At 45.6% G+C, this 19,211-nt stretch overlaps 1 protein-coding gene across 1 annotated transcript in view; it reads right to left on the minus strand.

The window, feature by feature from the left end:
* Window positions 1-18,768, minus strand: part of LOC142786412 (uncharacterized) — a 40,446-nt gene extending 21,678 nt beyond the window's left edge. The window contains exons 1-3 of the mRNA XM_075884097.1: window positions 18,411-18,768; window positions 4,441-4,606; window positions 2,120-2,215 (exon numbers count right to left, since the gene is read on the minus strand). Coding sequence (XP_075740212.1) covers window positions 2,120-2,215; window positions 4,441-4,606; window positions 18,411-18,740 — 592 coding nt within the window. The 5' untranslated portion in view covers window positions 18,741-18,768. The remainder of the gene's footprint in view (window positions 1-2,119; window positions 2,216-4,440; window positions 4,607-18,410) is intronic.
* Window positions 18,769-19,211: the final 443 nt, after the last annotated feature.

Raw genomic sequence — 19,211 nt, forward strand, 5'->3', positions numbered from 1 at the left:
CAGATTCATGGTGCCTAACAGCGTGAAAAACACAAGAGAAGGCGAGAATTGAATACTGCACAGTGAATACTTGCTATAGAATTCTTATTGAAAAAGGATAAAATGTATAACGCACGGATAAAACACCTCGTCAGTGACCTGACATGAGATCAGAAACGATATAGTAAGGTAATGGACGGCTGGCTGACACGCTGATACCCTTTCTTAATTATAAAAAAATGCCTCCATAATCTTGCTTGCTACATTGTATTTGTGCCTGAGAAACACGTTCGTTTTATTTAAAAAGTGGGTGACTCTCACTTGCGAAATGCACAGACAGATGCGAATGCCCAAAGCCTTTAAAAAAAAACTGCGGTGTTCCTCAATCAAATATTCACCCGCCACCCAATCTGACGCGTGTACTGACGAGCGCATGAAAAAGGAATTGAATGTATAACTTTCTGCATGCAAGCAACAAGCTTCAGAGCATGTTTCATACAGCATTGCTGATCTATTCTTGTACAAAAGCAGTGCAAAAGGACGGAGCACAATAGGACAGCGCCAGCACTGTCTGACAACTGAAGTTTAATGAAACAAAATTGAACACAACTAAAATCACTGCATACATGCGCAGGAAAAAATTGGGTGACGTCGGAGGAATCGTTCGGGTTGCGCACCTCGCGATTCAGTAGACAAACGGACCGTTTAAATGTACAATCAACAAACACCCTTGTTTCTGATGAAGAACGCGCCAGCCAATATCTGCACCTTGCTGCTGATCGGTTCTACACTTATTCCTCTCTATGTGCCTATTTCTTGCCTGGAAAACGCCCATTAGTTTTTGCAAATGTGTGTTTGTGTTGAATGGCAAAGGGCGTGTTCAGTCACGAGTTCTTCTTTTTATGTCTATATACGTCACAGTTTTAAAAAAAAAAATTGAGTTGAAACTCAGCGCTGTGCTAGGCCTACTACTCGTATTCGTGTGTTTATCGCGGTCTTGGGTACGATGGTACTGCCATTCACTTTTTCATTCAAAACGCTCTGCTGGATACATCAGTGCGAATATAAAACGTTGGTAATGCGGTAACCAACATGATCAGTATTCCATGTTCACAAAGCATGAAGAAATTCAGCAGAGCCGCCATGGACTGAAAACTTCCTTAACCTAGTAGAGCCTTTTTCTTTCATTGATACATCTCTCTTATTGTAGAGGAGAACAATACATTAGTCATAAGAACATTTTGTGCTCTACAGCCGCCTTTGTCAAAGCAGCATGCGACTGAGAATATTATTCTTCCTGTGAAAGACGCTAGAAACTTTTAAATACTACTTCATATTCCTGAATGTACAAAATTCACGCACGATACAGATTAAAAAGGTGCGAAAGATGTAGGACGACAAGTAAATGTGCTCAAGTATTTTTGTTAACTTTTTAGCGTGAGTTTGTGGATATGTTTCCCAACATGCACTTGTACTTGCCGTGCAAGTTCACATACACGCCAATGACACTGTACTAAAAGTCCCTCGTATTCCTACAGTGAGTATCCAGCGCATGAAAGAAGGCTTCAAACTTCAGGTCGTGAATGAAAAATGGCACAATATGTTGGCAGAACTTCTATAATTTAAGCTATGAGGGCCTTTAAACGATAAAACACGACTACATTACGCACTAATGTTTCTCGATACAGCCATAATATTGGATGGTCTATCATTTGGGTTTAAAGCTAGGCAAACGCCAATAAAGGAATCGCTTAGCTTTTGTGTAATACTATTACAGTGCGCCCACCATATCCTAAATACGGTGACTGCATCACCCAAGAAACATCGAGCTACAATACGACGCAGTCTTTCGCGCAATATTTGGCTGATGACTCAGGCATAGATCTGTGAGGTTTTAATTCTAATGCTAATCTGTGTACAAAGACCTTCTCCATGCAAACTGCCCATTATTTCTGCGGTAATAATGTGTTCAACCTAACGACTTGCTGTAAGGAGTTTTGCTAGAAACAAGGCAAAATATAGCACCTAAACACATGCTATATATATTACCTTCTGTGCCTGTTTGTATTTCGAGGGTTCATTAACTGGCGTGTGATAAAAAGAAGCATGTCAGGTATGAGACAAAACCACATGTACCAACCTGGTGAGACATGGATCTTCCCTGCGATGACATCGATGGAAACAAGTTCCCAATCCTGCTGCACTTGGCTTAGTACATCCTGGTAAGCATCTGCGACTGAGATCACAATGCGTTCATTAGCGCAGTCAGTCCGGCAACAGCTAAACAATTCAGCAAAAAAAGACAGTTCCTACAGTAACTGTGCGGCCATCAGCTTACTCTAAACTCCGTCAAATCATCAGCATACGAGCAACAAGTACACATACACCACAAGACTTCTTGGTACTCACATGTGCGGTTTCACTGCCGTCTTCAATACCCCACAGAAATATCTCGTACACTTCTTTGCTGACTCGAAGTTCGTGAAGACGGAGTGCTAGAGGCCCGTGTACTGAGCGATGTCAGTGCACGACAACAGTGCACGATAAGAATGGTCGAAATTTTCGAAGCACCCCCTTCCCTTACCCAAATGCGGCTTCCCTCATAATCACAGAATTTCCTAAAATGAACTAGAGGGGACTCTGAAACTACAATCATTCAGCGACCATGGAAATGATAGGTAGAACACTGATATGCCTAGCCTTTGTACTTTCAAGCGGTGAATCGCACCTGTGGCTACGTATATTGCTGTGTTTCGGCTTTGCCTTGAAAAAAAAAAACCTGAAGCTTGAGCTTTGTGACCCAGTTTGAAATGGTAAGCCAAGAGGATTAAGGTCGTCAAGCACAACCGCCGAACATTCGCTGATTTTTGTTTCGTGACCGGACTGCTTCATTTTAAACGAACACAAACGGAGCCAGAAGTACGAAGATTAGACAAATCCTTGTACTACAAATCATTCTCATGCTCGCTTAAGCGGCATTCATTGCAGCTCTCATAGACACTAGTTTTAGAGTTCGGTCTAGTGGATATATAGCAAACTCTATGCTCATAATCATATCATGGCTTCAGGACGTAAAACCCTACATATTACCAAGCAGCCCCACGTTGGCAAGCCCAAATGGGAATGTGATGGTTGCAGAATGTTTTCCAGAAAAAGAAAAAAGCGTTACCGGTTAATTCTTACATGTACGAGAAAGATTTGTTCGTCAATAAAAGACCAAGCGTTTTCGTTTTAGTTTCCACGAAATCCGCAATTGAATACAATCCTGTTCGTTCCTTTCTCATACGCCACTAATCAATCGCAACTTATTTGGAACTGGCCTTCTCACCAGCTCTGGATGGCTAAAAAGTTATAACCTTTTATAAAACATCTCTCTGTGCTTGTCATACTTTCGCGTAGCGTGTTTTCATAATACCAGGCCCAGTTTTTCTTTGTGTAGATGAAGACCGCGATTCTTACTTGAGTATTTAAAAATGTACTCTGAGGTTTTGAAGTACCTTTGTACTTCCCGTTACCGGGGTAGTCTATGCTGTTTCAAATGGCCAAAAGAAATTACTGGTTGCAGCTTCATAGAGGCGTCGCGTGGCCACGACTGCCGGTTGGGGTTGCAAAAGGGGAGCTGCCGCCCTCAAGCCACGCCAACAATAGTCCCCCACTCAAACATCAACACGATGCAACACAAGTTTGTACCCCAATCCCCCTCCCGCCCCTCAAGACAAGATCCTGCCGACAACATTGCGTATAGCTGCTATTTTAAAGCGATCAACAAGCTTCTGTGCCACAACAACATAGCCCCGAAATTTTAAAGTTTTGCATGTGTGCACACGTGTAAGAAACACACGCACGAAAAAAAGTATTAAGTATGGCTAAACAATCCCCCCCCATCGCCATCGACATTTCCGGAGCCCTTCTCGACGGCGTTCCTTTTACACTTATCGTGATTCCCGGAAGTTAAACGTTAACAAATAATAATATTTATTACGACACCTCTCCCCTCCACGCAAATCGCGCATTAACTACCTATCGTGTTGGATACCAGAAGGCAACTATTTTTCTGTTTGCATCTTGATGCTGCGTTTTACAACCTGTCTGATTGTATATTGTAAAAAAAATGACGTTATTGCTTTATTGGCGTGGAAGTCGCCCCGCCGCGGTGGTCTAGTGGCTGAGGTACTCGGCTGCTGACCCGCAGTTCGCGGGTTGGAATCTCGGCTGCGGTGGCTGCATTTCCGATGGACGCGGAAATGTTGTAGGCCCGTGTGCTCAGATTTGGGTGCACGTTAAAGAACCCCAGGTGGTCGAAATTTCCGGAGCCCTCCACTACGGCGTCTCTCATAATCATATGGTGGTTTTGGGGCGTTAAACCCCACATATCAATCAATGGCATGGAAGTCAGTAAATAAATTACTTGAAAACTATAATATGGTTACGCTACCAGTGATATTAAGTTGTTGTGCTTACTTTTCATGTCTTGCGCAATCAGATCAGCTACCAGTTGTTCAACTTCGTTGTCTTTCACATTCAATCCATAGGCTTCCAAGCAGGCTTTGTAGTAGGGCTTCCAGTTCTCCTCACTAACCTTCTGCCATCTTGCGAAGAATTCTGAGGCAGAGCTGCTGATCTCCATCTGCACATCACAAATGTCCAAATACAAATTCAGACTTCAAATGTCACATTTTTCCACCACTTAGATAATTGATGATTTTTGTGTTTATGAGTTGGAAATTCAATACGTAGAAAGTTTTTATTCTTGATCCTACACTTTTAAATCAATAATAGGGAATAGTCCTCTTGCGTATTCATTTGGCGATATAGTGCACACCGGCTTTCGTAGTTTCGGTGCAGTGACGGGGCGACAACATGTTGTGAAGCTCCGCGACCGCAGCCCAGGAATCGTTCAGTACTGTAAACACCAACAATCACTTTTGTCGCCCTGAAGTGAACAAGGAGTGAACTTCACCGTGTCACATATGACTGACGCAGTGTTAAAAGAATTTATTTTGCTCTTGAAGCTCAGTTCTCTTAAAGAAATGTAGAAAAGAAGGAATATCTTGCATTTTACTGCTTATTAATCATTCATTACTGTTTGCAAGTGCTAAGTGCCACGGTTTATTCGAACCTAACAGAAGCAATATTTACAGCGAATGATTCGAGCAAATATGAGTGTAAATTAATCATGTATGTTGTAACTATCGAGTTGTTTATTACTGCTGAATTTTCAAAATATTTACCGAAAAGCAAGCCTTGCGAAAAAAATTATGGTATATGTCATGCAAGATTTTAACTTCATACAGAGGGAACAGATAAAGTCAGCCATACAAAACATCATTCATGAAGGCACGCCGTAATTATCGCTTTTGAGATAAGTACTCTTTACAGTCTCCGCCCAACAGGTCTTCAATGGCTTTCAAGCATGCATCACGCGCACAGTGCAAAAACTACATTTATTGTCGTTCAAGACAATACGACATTTCGACTGAATTTCGTATTGTCTCGAACAATACGACATTCAGTCGTATTGTTCAAGACAATACGACTGAATACATTTCTATTTTGTTTTTTCGCCCAAATAATAAATGCGCTTTATGTTATGTGTCGGCTCTGATTATTCTTGTAATACAGCACAGTTGCACACGCAAACGTGTGTAGCTACAGAGATGAGCCGTGGCAACACGTGCGGAGATTTCGATTCGTGTGAGCGTGCAGGCACGGAGCTTATCTGCTTTAAGATGTGTTGTAATTCAGAAATTTCGCGTCCGGTCAGTGGCACATGTATTTTTTGTGCGGGTATCGAAAAAGTCGCATGGCAAGCGTAGTTACCTGTCATGGGCCAACTCCGCGCATGAGAGACCCAGGTACGTTGCATTTCTTTAATGGCAGCTGTATTGCCAAGCAAGGCGCGTGACATATACGAGCACCCCACTTCTCCGGTGATCTACGGGATAGGAGGGAGGAATTAACAAGGATGTGAAAACACTCATCTAGCCCATCTGTCTGAGGGTGATAACAGGCTTGTCGTTCCTAGCAGGAGTTCGCTACCGGAATTGGTGACCATAGTAGATGGGCAGTCGAACTTCGATATCTATGTAGACACGAAGGCTGCTGCAGCTGTGGGCGCTAGTATCTCAGGGATGGATGCAGTTTCTCGCCACTGTGTGTAGCCGTCGATGCATGCGAGTTCATTGATAAAGCCCTTAAATGGTGTGAGAGGGCCGGCGAGGTCCCGATGCACGGCGTCGAAACGCGCATCCGTTGAAAAAAAAAACATATTTAAGGAGGGAAGGAATAATGCTGCATCGTGAAGCGTTGACACGGCAAACATTTCACCCAGACGCAAGCTTTTGCGCTTATCCGAAGTGAAGCGTAACGACTAGAAATAGGCTTAGGTTGCGTGAACTGTTCCATTCAACACTGTGTACAGCATTGAACCAGCGTCTACGAAATGATTTCGGCATTAAAGGTCAAGGTCTGCCCCTAGAAGCAACAGTTTACCGTTGCGCCTTATCAAGTCAAAAACTACGACCTTCAGTGGCAGACACGTTGGCAAATTTTCAGAGCGTTTGCTAGGCGTCATCGCGTTGGTGCATGGCGAGCAGGCCGACGTCGATTATATGCGGCTCTGAGGTTAACAGCTGCAGAGATGCTGTTAGTGCCTTTGATATGACGGAACATTGTTGTGAAGCAAGAGATGTAGGAGAGAAGGCATCTCTCGCGAGGCGAGTCTATAGCAGTACGCCGATCGTTTAATATCGCGCACAAGGGGGCTATGGCCTGTCAAGTCACAGTTTCACCCCCTCAGTGAAACAGACTTTTTCTTTTCTCACAAATGAGCGTATACATATTCAACCTTGAAGCACGATCACGTTTTATACTACGGCGTGCTCTGAGATGTCACTCTGCAGCTCTCGGATTGTTGCCATACCACCGCACACATGCCAGAAGAAAAAGAAAGACAGCGATTGATGTTCAGAGAATTTACATGCGCGGAAAAATCCGCATCACAACGCTGCAATAACAGTCGTGCCACGTTTGAAAAAAGAAGACAACATAAAACGGAGCACGAACTGGACAAGAAATTGCGCATCGGGAATGGTATGACTGGCAACACCCTATTTTGTTAGGTCAAAACACTTCCTTCGCAATGTCTTGCTCCCAGCTGAGAAAAAACATTATTAGTTTATGCATTATTTTTAACATAATGCCGGCTTCTCCACGACCATAACGATGTTTATCTGATGCATATGTGCATTTAATAAATTACAGACGCACACAAAATGCACACGTTTATTCGCCATTATTATTACTGCTACTAATGCTCGATTTAAGCGGCAGGAATATTCTCGGTGACGTGCATTTGTTCGCATACACTGTAACAGGGAAGCGTCAGTAGACTTATGATAGGCCTGCGAAGCTTATGCCTGCTCTTTATTTGCAATCTATCTAGACAATGCGTTCTCAGTGAACGCGCTGTTTTGGCATTCCATCTGCTCTCAAGAAATTTAGGAGCAATCGCAATTAATAATAGCTCTAACGTTCGCAGGATTTCGCAGATTCTCCTCTCCGCCACCCTACTTGTGAATATTGCATGCAACATAACTCTAGAAACAGGTTACTTTCAATTACTTCATTGATACGTATACAGATGAGTTTGATTCAAATAAGCCTCACCCACTTGCTCAGTGCAACTTTTGTGGCCAAGCATCGCAACAATTACACAACTATATACAGCCACCCAAATCTTTAAATATCGTGCAGGAGCGGTGACTTGTAAGAGTCAGCGCCGTATGACGGAGCCGAGTGCGAAAAGGGCGAAGGTAAGCGCATGCTCAAAAATCACGCTCAGCTGGGCTCATCGACTTCTAGTTATTAGTGCACTTCAGAGAAACAATAGCCCGAGCAGGCGAGTTTCGGTCATATTTCGTTTTCCCCCCACATGGATGTCTGTACAAGCAGGCATTTGATGTGTACCGACACCACGGACCCGAGCTAATGGGGGGGGGGGGGGGGGTTCGACTCTTTTCCACGCCCAGCCGTGCATGGCTTTGCTGTGTGCGGGGAAAAGGGGATCCTGGGGTTGAGCCCACGCCGGGTGATTGGACCTTTAAGGCCCCCTAGCAGAGGCAACACGCTCCTTTGGCCCCGGCTTCACGTAGACGGCACCCCTGAGCCGAGCCACCCAGGGGAAATCGGCAATCGCCTTTTCCTGTCTCTCTCTCCCTCCTGATCTTCGTCTTTTCTCTCTTCCAATCTTTCCTGTCATCTCCTCACTTCTGGTTATTTCCATCTTCCAGGCGGCAAGGGTTAATCTTGTGTATGTGCCCTCTCTTGGTTACATATTATTGGAATATTGTGGCTTTGTACTGCTGGCGCTGGCATGCCTTTAGAAGTGTGCTGCCGCGTCGCCATGTTGGGCTCGATGGTGGGCGGCTAGCATGGCTCCCGAATTTATATATACTTTATAGCCTTTTTTTTCATTTCATAAACTGTCTGATCGCCCTCCTCCTAAGAGAGGGGCGCACCGAAGCAACACTGAATGTATTTTTAAAGACGAAAGAAATTTTCCCGCGCTTCCATGTGATGCACTGTGAAACGCAAGAACCATCTCTCCGTTTGTCGTTTCCAAATGGCTCACCAATATCTTTGGTCCAGGATATCAGGCTACACGTATGGCTAGTGGGGACCTTCTTCTTGAAGTGCAAACCAAGACCCAGTATGAAAACCTGACAAAACTCGCCTCTTTTGGAACAACACCTGTCTCTATCACACCACACTACTCCCTGAACAGTTCCCGAGGCGTAGTGTCTGATCAAGACGTAATTAACCTGACAGAGAGTGAGCTCCTCGAGGGCTGGAACGAACAGCATGTAACGCATGTACAGAGAATTAAGATTAGGCGTAAAAACAAAGAAACCCCAACAAAGTACCACATTATTACATTTTGCACAAGCACACTTCCAGAATATATCGAAACAGGCTACTTGAAGTTAAAGGTCCGACCCTACTTCCCCAAACCCCGACGTTGTTTTAAGTGCCAGCGATTTGGTAATGGTTCTCAGAGCTGCCGCGGCCGTAAAACCTGTGCAAAGTGTCGTTCGCACGAACATGCCACAGACAAATGTGAAGAAACACTACCCGCTGCGCGAACTGCGATGGTGGACACCCCGATTACTCTTGAACATGCCCTACATGGAAACATGAAAAATAAGTACTTATACTGAAAGTAAATGAAAACATCTCGCTTAGGGAGGCGCGCAAGCGTCTACTAATGCAGGGTCCTTCGTTCGCGGAGGTGGCACGAAAGCGGGCAGTGCCACAAAAATCCGCGGCGCCCGCACGTACCACACAAAGTGGACGAGCGTCAGCGCCATTCACCCTCTCAACGGAAGTAGCACAGGCTCTTCTGCCACCAAAAGGCTTGCCGGCACAGGCTCTTCTGCCACCAAAAGGTTTGCCGGCTTCAGGGCCTGTAGCCCCAGGGCATTCTGTCTCCACAGATAGCCCTAAGACCTCCGTGCCTGCACGCGTGAACCGCGAGCGGGCATCCAGCACCTTGTCCGAGGTGATGGACACAACAGCAAGTCCAACGGTGTCTTCGGTGCCGAAGGACAAGTGCGGCTCTTTGGAGCGCGCCAGAAAATCAAAAACGATCATTACGGGGCCTGACAAGGCCACTTGGCTTGACGCAATACTTCTTTAGTAGAAACAGCACTCATTTACACTCAAAATGAATACACAAATCATACAATGAAACGTCAGAAGACTGCTTAGAAACCTCGACGATATCCAGGAACTCTTACACAAACATTCCCAAAAGTGCTGTGTGTACAAGAGACACACCTAAATTTCAGAAACACAAATTTTCTACGTCATTATGTGATACTCAGACAGGACCGCAATGACGCTGTAGCGTCATCTGGTGGTGTGGCCATTATAGTTGATCAGGGCGTAGCATGTACACAGCTACCGCTACAAACATCTCTTGAGGCAGTGGCTGTTTGAGCAGTTCTTCTGAACAAACTTGTCACCATCTACTCTCTTTACATACCTCCACAGTACCGTCTCGAAAAACACGAATTTCAGTGACTGATACATGAACTACCAGAACCTTATATGGTCCTTGGGGACCTGAATGCACATAACTCTCGCTGCGATTCACGAGGTCGCCTAATCGAACAGTTCCTTTTTTCTTCGGGTGCGCATCTGTTGAATAGGAAAGAGCCAAAATACTTTAGCCTCTCCAAGAAAACCTACTCAAGCATAGATCTCAGCATTGTGCCCCATTCACTTGTACCCCTGCTAAAATGAAAAGTGATCAACAATCCTTTCGGCGGTGACCACTTTCTGATCATTCTAAGTACACCACCAGAACAAGGTCCTCCATATGTTGCCAGATGGCAGACAAACAAAGCGGACTGCCCTATCGGAAAAAACCGAATGGTGGGCATGGTGTAAACCACCACCCACCATTATAGCGGATTACTGTAGTGGGTGAATGGTGGGAAACGCCCACCATGGCGCATGGTGGGTATGGTGGGTGCTGCAGTGCCGGCAACACTTGAGCGCGAAATGACGTCAGAATCACCGTGACGAGCTGCCACAAAAAATGAAAAAGAATTCTGTAAAAACAGTATAAAAAAACACCCGTCCCGTAAAAAAAAAACAAGGCGCCACGAAGGATCGAACCTGCAACTTGCGGATTTTCATTCGACGACGCTAACCACTGCGCCACACCATTTTTTTTTCTTTATTGCCGGTAAACTTCACATGCGGGTTGCTACGCTTAATATATTACAATTCACATTGAGCAATACAAAAAACTGGAAAATAACTAGGCCCGTCAAGCATTACTATAACACATCACGTTCTAGAATTCCTTCATGGTCAGTAGGGCTTCTACCCTTTCTACCCACACAGGTACACAATCATCTGTTCTTACTACCTCGAGTAATCTTGAGATGCTTTCTTTAAAATACTCTCTTGCTGGTCTTCTGTCTGGGTCACAATGAAATCCAGCCATTCTAGAGCGCCATATACTGTGCAAGGCAGTCATCATAATAAAATCGAAAGGTAATCCATCATCATTCTCTATATCCAAATACCTGATCCCATGAGGATCTAACGGGAACTCTTTTTTGATTGTCCTTTGTAATACGTCCCAAAAATAAACTCCTTCCCAACAGTGCAGAAAAACCACTGCGCCACACCAACATGGTGTCCATTGAGTATTAAATACTTAGTTGACATACAAACTTACAATTCAACTTAAGTTACGTTTGTCGTGTACACAACATAGACAAGATCTAAACCTGCTACTAAAAATTGCACATTTATCAAACACAAGCAACTGCGGCCTGTAACGATTGCCACTATGTTAATGGCACTAGTGCTATTTTTTTTTTATAATTCACAACTTTAAGAAAAAAAAACCAAGTGGACGGGGGAGCAGCAACAGTTTACCGGCGGAGTCTGCCAAGTTCAATATCCGTTTCACGCTCGTTCTAAAGGGCGAGATCTGCTCACGCTTTATGACGATTCTAGGCTCATTCCATAGATACGCCCGCCTAATTTATTTCATTGAGTATTGGGATGCTTTTCGCGCAATGTAGAGGGCGGTCGCGCCAGCGCAATGCTGTAGCTCTTTCGCTAAAGCAACAACTACATAACGGCTTGGCCAAAACGAATGCAGTGTACCGGAAACATTACGCTATCATATTGGTTCACCAAGCATACGAATTGCCACGTCTGAGTTCTCGTACAAAAACTAGAGAAGTGCCGGCGAGTGCGACCGGCGGCTGTCGGTGAGAAGACACTTAATTACGTTCTCTGGGAGTGCTTTAATCGCGTCGCATCGATATTTGTTGCTTCTTGAGCGGACACCATACACAATGAAAAATGCTTCATTTAGGTTAATTGATGTCATGGCTGTGCTGTATTAATTGTCATACTTAATCGTCGAAATCGTGTATTCTGAAACCCGGAAGCACGGATAACACAATTGTACGGGCTTGGTGGGTAGGCCTAACCTTTGGTGGAAATCATGGTGGTAGAACATGTAGTGTACAGATCCGAGCTTGGTAGACTATATAAATTGCCCGCCAATATAAGCCCACCCATCATCTGCTTACTGCTTCCCAGCATTATCGCAATGGTGGGCAGAGCTTCTCAGCCTGGCACACCATGTGGCCCACCATAACAAGCAGCACCCATCATCAGCTTAGTGCTTCCCAGCATTATCGCAATGGTGGGAAAAGTTTCTCAGCTTGGTACACCATGTAGCCCACCATAATAAGCACCACCCACAATATGCCTAAGGCTTCCCAGCATTATCGCAATGGTGGGCAGAGTGTCCCAATATTGCCCACTATCTAGCCTCTGCTTTCCACCATCATTTCCACTTTACCCATCTTCTGTACACCATACCACCCAGTATGTCCCGGCATAACCACCATATTTTCCACTACGTCCCACCATAGCCATCATAATTTCCACCATGCCCACTATTATTTCCACCATGCCCACTATTATTTCCACTACGCCCACCATGTTTTCCAGTATCCACCATGGCAATTTTTCCGATAGGGTGGGAACAGTTTCACCACACAACTCGTTTATGTTGGACTGACATATGTAGGTTAAACATAGATGAAGCTGTGCAGTGCTTCACAGCTTTTCTTACTAATGCAGCAGCCAAGTGCATACAGCAAACATCTGGTATGCCGGGCAAGCGACGCGTCCCATGGCGGAACAATGAGTGTCGGAATGCGAGAAAGGAGCAGAACAAGAAATAGAGGTTGCTCTGGAATTCACCAACAGCCGAAAATCTTGACAGCTTCAAGAAAATAAAGTCTCAAGGCAGGAGAACGCGTTGGCAGGCCAGAAGAGAAAGCTGGCTCAATATTTTATCAGGAATAAAATCATATACACAAGAGGCTAAAGCCTGGAGCATGGTTGGTAGGGTAGCAGCAAGACAAGTACACTCACTCCCACTTCTAAACACACAGGGTGACAGCCTGGAAGATCAGGCGAACTTCCTCGGTGCACACTACAAGCAGGTGTCGAGCTCTTTACAATATACTAAAGCTTTCCAAAGATATAAAGCAAGAATGGAAAAGCAGAATCTAGAGTACAAGTGCACAAAATACGAGGCATACAACCAACCTTTCAACTTAGCTGAGCTACAAACATCACTAAACTCTTGCAGTAATTCTGACCCAGGCTACGACCGTGTCACGCATGGAATGTTCAAAAACCTGCCGCCCGAAACGCGAAAAACTTTACTCTCTCTATCCAATGCTATCTGGCTTTCTGGCACCATCCCTACTTCCTGGAAAGTGGCTAGTGTTATCCATAATTTGAAACAGGCAAAGACCCTTCCTTATTTTCGAGTTGTAGGCCCATTGCACTTACAAGCTGCTTTTGTAAACTTTTGGAAAAGATTATAAACCGTCGACTTTTACAGTTCCTTGAAACACACAATCTGCTCGACCGATTCCAGTGTGGGTTCAAAGAGGGTAGATTAACCACCGACCATCTAGTGCGCATTGAGACAGAGATCCGAGACGCTTTCGTCCACAAACAACACTTCCTCTCTGTGTTTCTCGATATCGAGAAGGCTTACGACACAACATGGCGTTTTGGCAAATTAAGGTACTTGTCTCACCTGAGTGTGTACGCTAGAATGTTTTCCATAATCGAGAGTTACTTGTCCAATCGGGCATTCTGTGTCCGTGTGGGTAGTGTTCTCTCCCAATCATTTGTTCAAGAAACGGGACTACCGCAAGGTGTGTACTTATTTGTACACTTTTTATTATCAAAACGAATTCCTTGCACCTGTCCATCCCCCGCAATATGTTCTATTATACATATGTCGATGACGTCCAGCTTGGCTTTAAGTCATGCAACTTGTCAATGTGTGAGCGGCAGGTTCAGTTAGGTTTAAACAAGGTCTCCAATTGGGCAGAGGAAAACGGATTCCGACTGAACCCACAAAAAAGCACGTGTGTCTTGTTCTTCCGAAAGAGAGGCATGCACTCTGAACCTGACATTCAACTGAATGGTCAACGTCTGTCTGTTAATGCCGAGCATAAATTCTTAGGCATAATCCTGGACCACAAGCTAACCTTCATACCGCACATCAAGTATATAAAAACGAAATGTTTAAAAGCCACAAATGTTTTAAAAGTGTTGTCATGTACTACGTAGGGTAGTTACAGGCAATCTCATGAATCTGTATAGTAGGCTCATTCGCACCCGCTTAGAATATGGGGCTGTTGTTTATCAGTCTGTGACTCAAAGTGCTTTGAAGATGCTGGACCCCGCGCACAGTTTGGGCATCTACCTTTCTACGGGTGTTTTTCGCACCAGCCCCGTAGAAAACCTTTACGTTGAGTCAAATGAGTGGTCGCTTCATCTGCAGAGAACTTACGTGTCCTTTGTATATTTTCTTAAGATGAAAGCAGAAAAGAAGCACCCCTCATACTTCACTATTTATGATTTGTCGAGCTCAATACTGTTTCAAAACAGGCCTTCGATGAGGCCGCCTTACTCAGTTCGCCTCACGGGTCTAGCTGAGGAAACTGGTGTGTCACTGGAACACGGTTTATTGGCTCCTGTAGCATACCCACCACCTTGGCAATGGCAGACTTTTGAATGCGATGTGTCTTTTCTAGAAATTACAAAACACGCGCCCTTTGCTTATATCCGAACATACTTCCTGGAACTTCAACACAAATACACACGTCCGGAGTCCTTTACAGATACCTCCAAGTCTAACTCCTCTGTGTCCTACGCTGCTGTCAGCCCATCCGTTTCGGATGCTGGCCCTCTACATCCAGGCACAAGTATCTTCACAGCGGAAGCTTATGTGATACTTGTGGCCGCTAAACACATCAAACAACTACAGCTACAAAAAGCAGTAATTTATACGGACTCCCTCAGTGTGGTAACAGCTCTGCACACTCTTAAAAAACAAAAAAAAAATAGTCCTCGTCCCACTTTACTTCATTTTATGCACACTCTACACACTCAGACAACATGTTGTGTGCTGGGTACCAGGGCACCGTGAGATCCAAGGCAACGCGATGGCGGATCAGCTTGCTGCATCCGTCCACGAAAGCACTGCCAGTACACCGATATCAATACCGGCCCTTGATCTTAAGCCGTCTCTCAAACAAATGCTCAGAAACTACTGGCAGAGCAAGTGGAATAGACACACACAAAACAAACTACACGTTATTAGGCCACACCAAAGCCATTGGCCACCAGTATCAAAATCACGTCATACAGAGGTTGCAATAACGAGGCTCAGGATAGGACACACGTACACGACACACTGATATCTTTTGTCCGGTGGCGATCCACCATTGTGTGACAGATGTGGTGAAGCACTAACAGTTCTTCACATTTTAATCCAGTGTAAACAATTCGACACTCTAAGAAAACAACACTCCCACTACCCTACCGACAACATATATATACCTTCACACCCTGCAATGTTCGTCGGTAGGGAACCACTGTTCACTCATAAATCGGTGCTAGCTTCTTTAAGAGATGTGCGCTCTTACCATGTCCTATACCCAGGCATTGCGTAGAGCGACCTCTCAAGAGAGGTTGCTGCTGCAGTGGCTACATTAAAAAGCATTTGCCTCGCGGCTCTTGGACACAAGGGCACTGATGAGGCACTTGTGCTAGTGCCAAATATTTTTACGCGTGTTTTTATAATCAAAACACCTTGTCACCCAATTGTGCTATACATACCACGCCACTGTCATAATTTTATTACTTCTGTTTTTACCCGCATTACTGCGAGGAATTTTAAGGCCCCTATACAGCCACGCAACATATCATAGCCCACATCTCTAGTCATTGAACTGGCGCTCTTTGGCCATCAATTGGCCCTTGCGCCATAAAGCGCCACACATCATCATCATCATTATCATAGTCGTATTTCGTTTTCTGAAGATTAGGGTTGCGGCCACAAATTAAGAAAAGAACTTTAAACATACGCCCACATCCACACTGATGAGATTAGCAGTAAAACGCGGCTCATCTGCAATGTGCTGGTATGCGGTTACGCCCTCAAGAAGGAAGGGCATGGCAGACGGCGGGACCAGCTGAGCGCTACTTTGTGGGCATGCGTTTATCGTTGCCCTGTTTGCAACTCGGCTCCATCGTTACGGCGCTACAGTGTCTAGAAAAATACTACCTAGTGTGCTGAGCGCGCGCATTTTGTACGAGGGAGGATGGCCCGACAATTGATGACTCCGCTCAGTTGCCGCAAGCAGCGCTGCGAGTCGAGTGGGTGCCTGATTGTGCGAAGAAGTTTTCTAGTCCATTTGCTGCCAGAGCCTCGCTGCGAGTAAGATAAGTGTTTGACAGCTGTTATTTGTCGTATTGTGAAGTTTGATTTCGCCAAATGTGAGCAGCAACATACTGAGGTGTTAAAGGCTAAGGGAATGTAAAGAAACGACATGTTTTGTGCCTCTGTGTCGAAGCGGTTATCAGTCGAACGAGGAAAGTGTATCTTTGTTCACCACACCGACGGACCCAGCACGGCTTGCAGAGTGGGAAAGCAGGACCAAGAGGGCAGAAAGAAGGCTGACGCCGAAGGTGGTCGTTTTGAGAGTGACTGCATTGAACGATCTTTTCATATTACGGTGAACGGTGTTGTGAATGAAATCGCCCGAGAGAAGCCGCGCCTGAAGCCCGATGCGGTGCCTACAGTGTTCGCAAATTACCCAACACATTTTGTACCTAAAAAGTGTGTGTGTGTGTGTACGTGTGTGTACGTGTATGTGTGTGTACGTGTGTGTGTACGTGTGTGTACGTGTGTGTGTGTGTGTACGTGTGTGTGTGTGCGTGCGTGTGTGTGTGTACGTGTGTGTGTGTGTATGCGCGCGCGCGTGTGTGTGCGCGTGTGTTTGTGTGCACGTGTGTGTGCGCATGTGTGTGTACGTGTGTGTGTGTGTACGTGTGTGTACGTGTGTGTGTGTCTGTGTACGTGTGCGTGTGTGTACGTGTGTGTGTGTGTACGTGTGTGTGTATGTGTGTGTGTGCGTGCTTGCGCGCGCATGTGTGTGTGCGTGTGTGTACGTGTGTATGTGTGTGCGTGTGTGTGTGTACGTGTGTGTGTACGTGTGTGTGTGTGTGTGTGTGTGTGCGTGCGCGCGCGTGTGTGTACGTGTGTGTGTGTGTGTGTACGTGTGTGTGTGTGTACGTGCGTGTGTCTGTGTACGAGTGTGCATGTGTGTGTGTGCGTGTGTGTGTACGCGCGTGTGTGTGTGTACGTGTGTGTGTGTCTGCGTATGTGTTTTTTTGTGGGCGGCAGCCAACGGTGAGGTGTATGTTAGGACATTGTCTTCATTTGATATCGGTAAATGCGAGTACTGCGAAAGCAGTCGCGTAGGTATTGTACAATAAAGCGTTTTGTAAAGAACTCTCCGAAATACGAAAAAAATTGTTTCAGTTGGCCTCGCGCGACTCGGCCTACTGAAAGCTTCGCAGCGCTTGCGGAGTGAGCGGATTGAACGCAGATCCACCCACCCGCGCTGCAGCACCCACTCGCGCCGCAGCGCACTAAGCGGGCGCCATCCGCAGTCATCAGCGACGGAGCCATCTCCTCGCCCACGCTCAGCACACTAGGCAGTATTTTTCTAGACACTGTAACGGCGCTGACGCACAGAAAAGCCACTGCTCCCGCACGATAGGTCTCAGCACACGCCGTAATGCTGCAGCCCGTTGAGCTTCAATGCTGAACCTGAATGTGGTGCTTAAATGCTGCGAGTGCGCAGGTCGACCTTTGCTTGTATTATTTTTAAGGACACGGAAACCCCAGTACATGTGTACAGAGAACAAGAGACCCTGTGGCCGACGTAAAGCCCCTTAACGCCTCTATCAGCACCTTCTGACAGCCTATCCTTGGAATCATTGCACATGCGCAGAATATGCTCTGCGAAGCACTCCTTCCATCATACGCAACACGTCATGGATACACTCGTTCGTCGTCTGCTAGCCGCATTGTTATCTTCTAAGCCGATCCACCCTGCATTTCCAGTTATTTTCTTCTTTGCAGTATTCTTTGATAAATAGTGCATGTGAAGACTGTTTTACAGTATTTTTCTATTTACGCACTACTTTTCAAGTCAGCTGGACATTGAAATGCAGGACGCACCTGCTCAGCTGACAAAAACATGACTAGCAGTCAACGAACGAGCGTATACATGACGTGGCGCGCGTGGCGAAAAGAGTGCATCGCAGAGCACATCCTGCGCATGTGCAACGATTCCTGCGACTGGTGCTAGGTGGCGCAGACAGTTCTGTCGGTCACGCGCTCGCGTGTTCGCCTTAACAGTGATCGATGCTGTACGTGATTTTTGTACGTGTACATACCAGGGGCGCAATAGAGGAACTCACTATGAGACGACATTCCTTACCCGCATGATAAAAGGTCGAGCAGGGTCAGCAACGAGGCTGAAAGTACCGTCCATAGCGAGCAAGGAGTGGACGCCGTAATCGAAGGACAGTTGCGTCATGGTGTACATAAGGTCCCCTTTCCAGTCAGCGCCGATGGAGCCGAGGTCCAGGTCGAACTGGGCCATGAACTGCTGCACGCTGTTCACGCCGTCATCCCTCTGCGACAGGTACTTTAGACATGATTTGTAGAGGTTTTTATCGGTAGGGTAAAGCTGCTGCGTCGACCTATGATTCGTGCTTTGCGTCGTGTGTCGTCGGATAACGTCTTTGTCGCCAGGTAAGTGGCTCATCGTTGCGAGTCCGCCTCTAGTGTCGTTCGCGTCCTGTCGGGAAACAAGACGATTTGTTTTTTTTAAAAATGGCTTTTAAACGACACAAAACTACGACAAACACCATTTTGTCTAAGCGAGTAAATCAACACTCATTACAAATTTTACTCTAAAGGTCAACATATTTGACTGAAATTTATCTCTTTGGATGAAATTGCAAGAATATGAAAACTCGCCAGCCAAGTATACTTTCCCTTTTTTTAATTAAAAAACATTTGCCTTACGTTTTAAGACTGTTTCGGTCTTTTCTTTGGGATGTGACTGTCCCAGAGACAATAGAGCTAGTGCTTTTTCGTGGTCTCGGCCTTCGTTCTCCCAGCCGTCTTGTTCGTTGGTTACGTAGACTTTGTACACACACGCTCGACAGAGCCCTTATCGACTGGTTAATGTCCACAGGTGTCGTTTTATATTCCAAGTGGTGTCTATTTTATG

Source organism: Rhipicephalus microplus, unplaced genomic scaffold (assembly GCF_043290135.1).
Source record: "Rhipicephalus microplus isolate Deutch F79 unplaced genomic scaffold, USDA_Rmic scaffold_23, whole genome shotgun sequence".
NCBI classification, from domain to species: domain Eukaryota; kingdom Metazoa; phylum Arthropoda; class Arachnida; order Ixodida; family Ixodidae; genus Rhipicephalus; species Rhipicephalus microplus.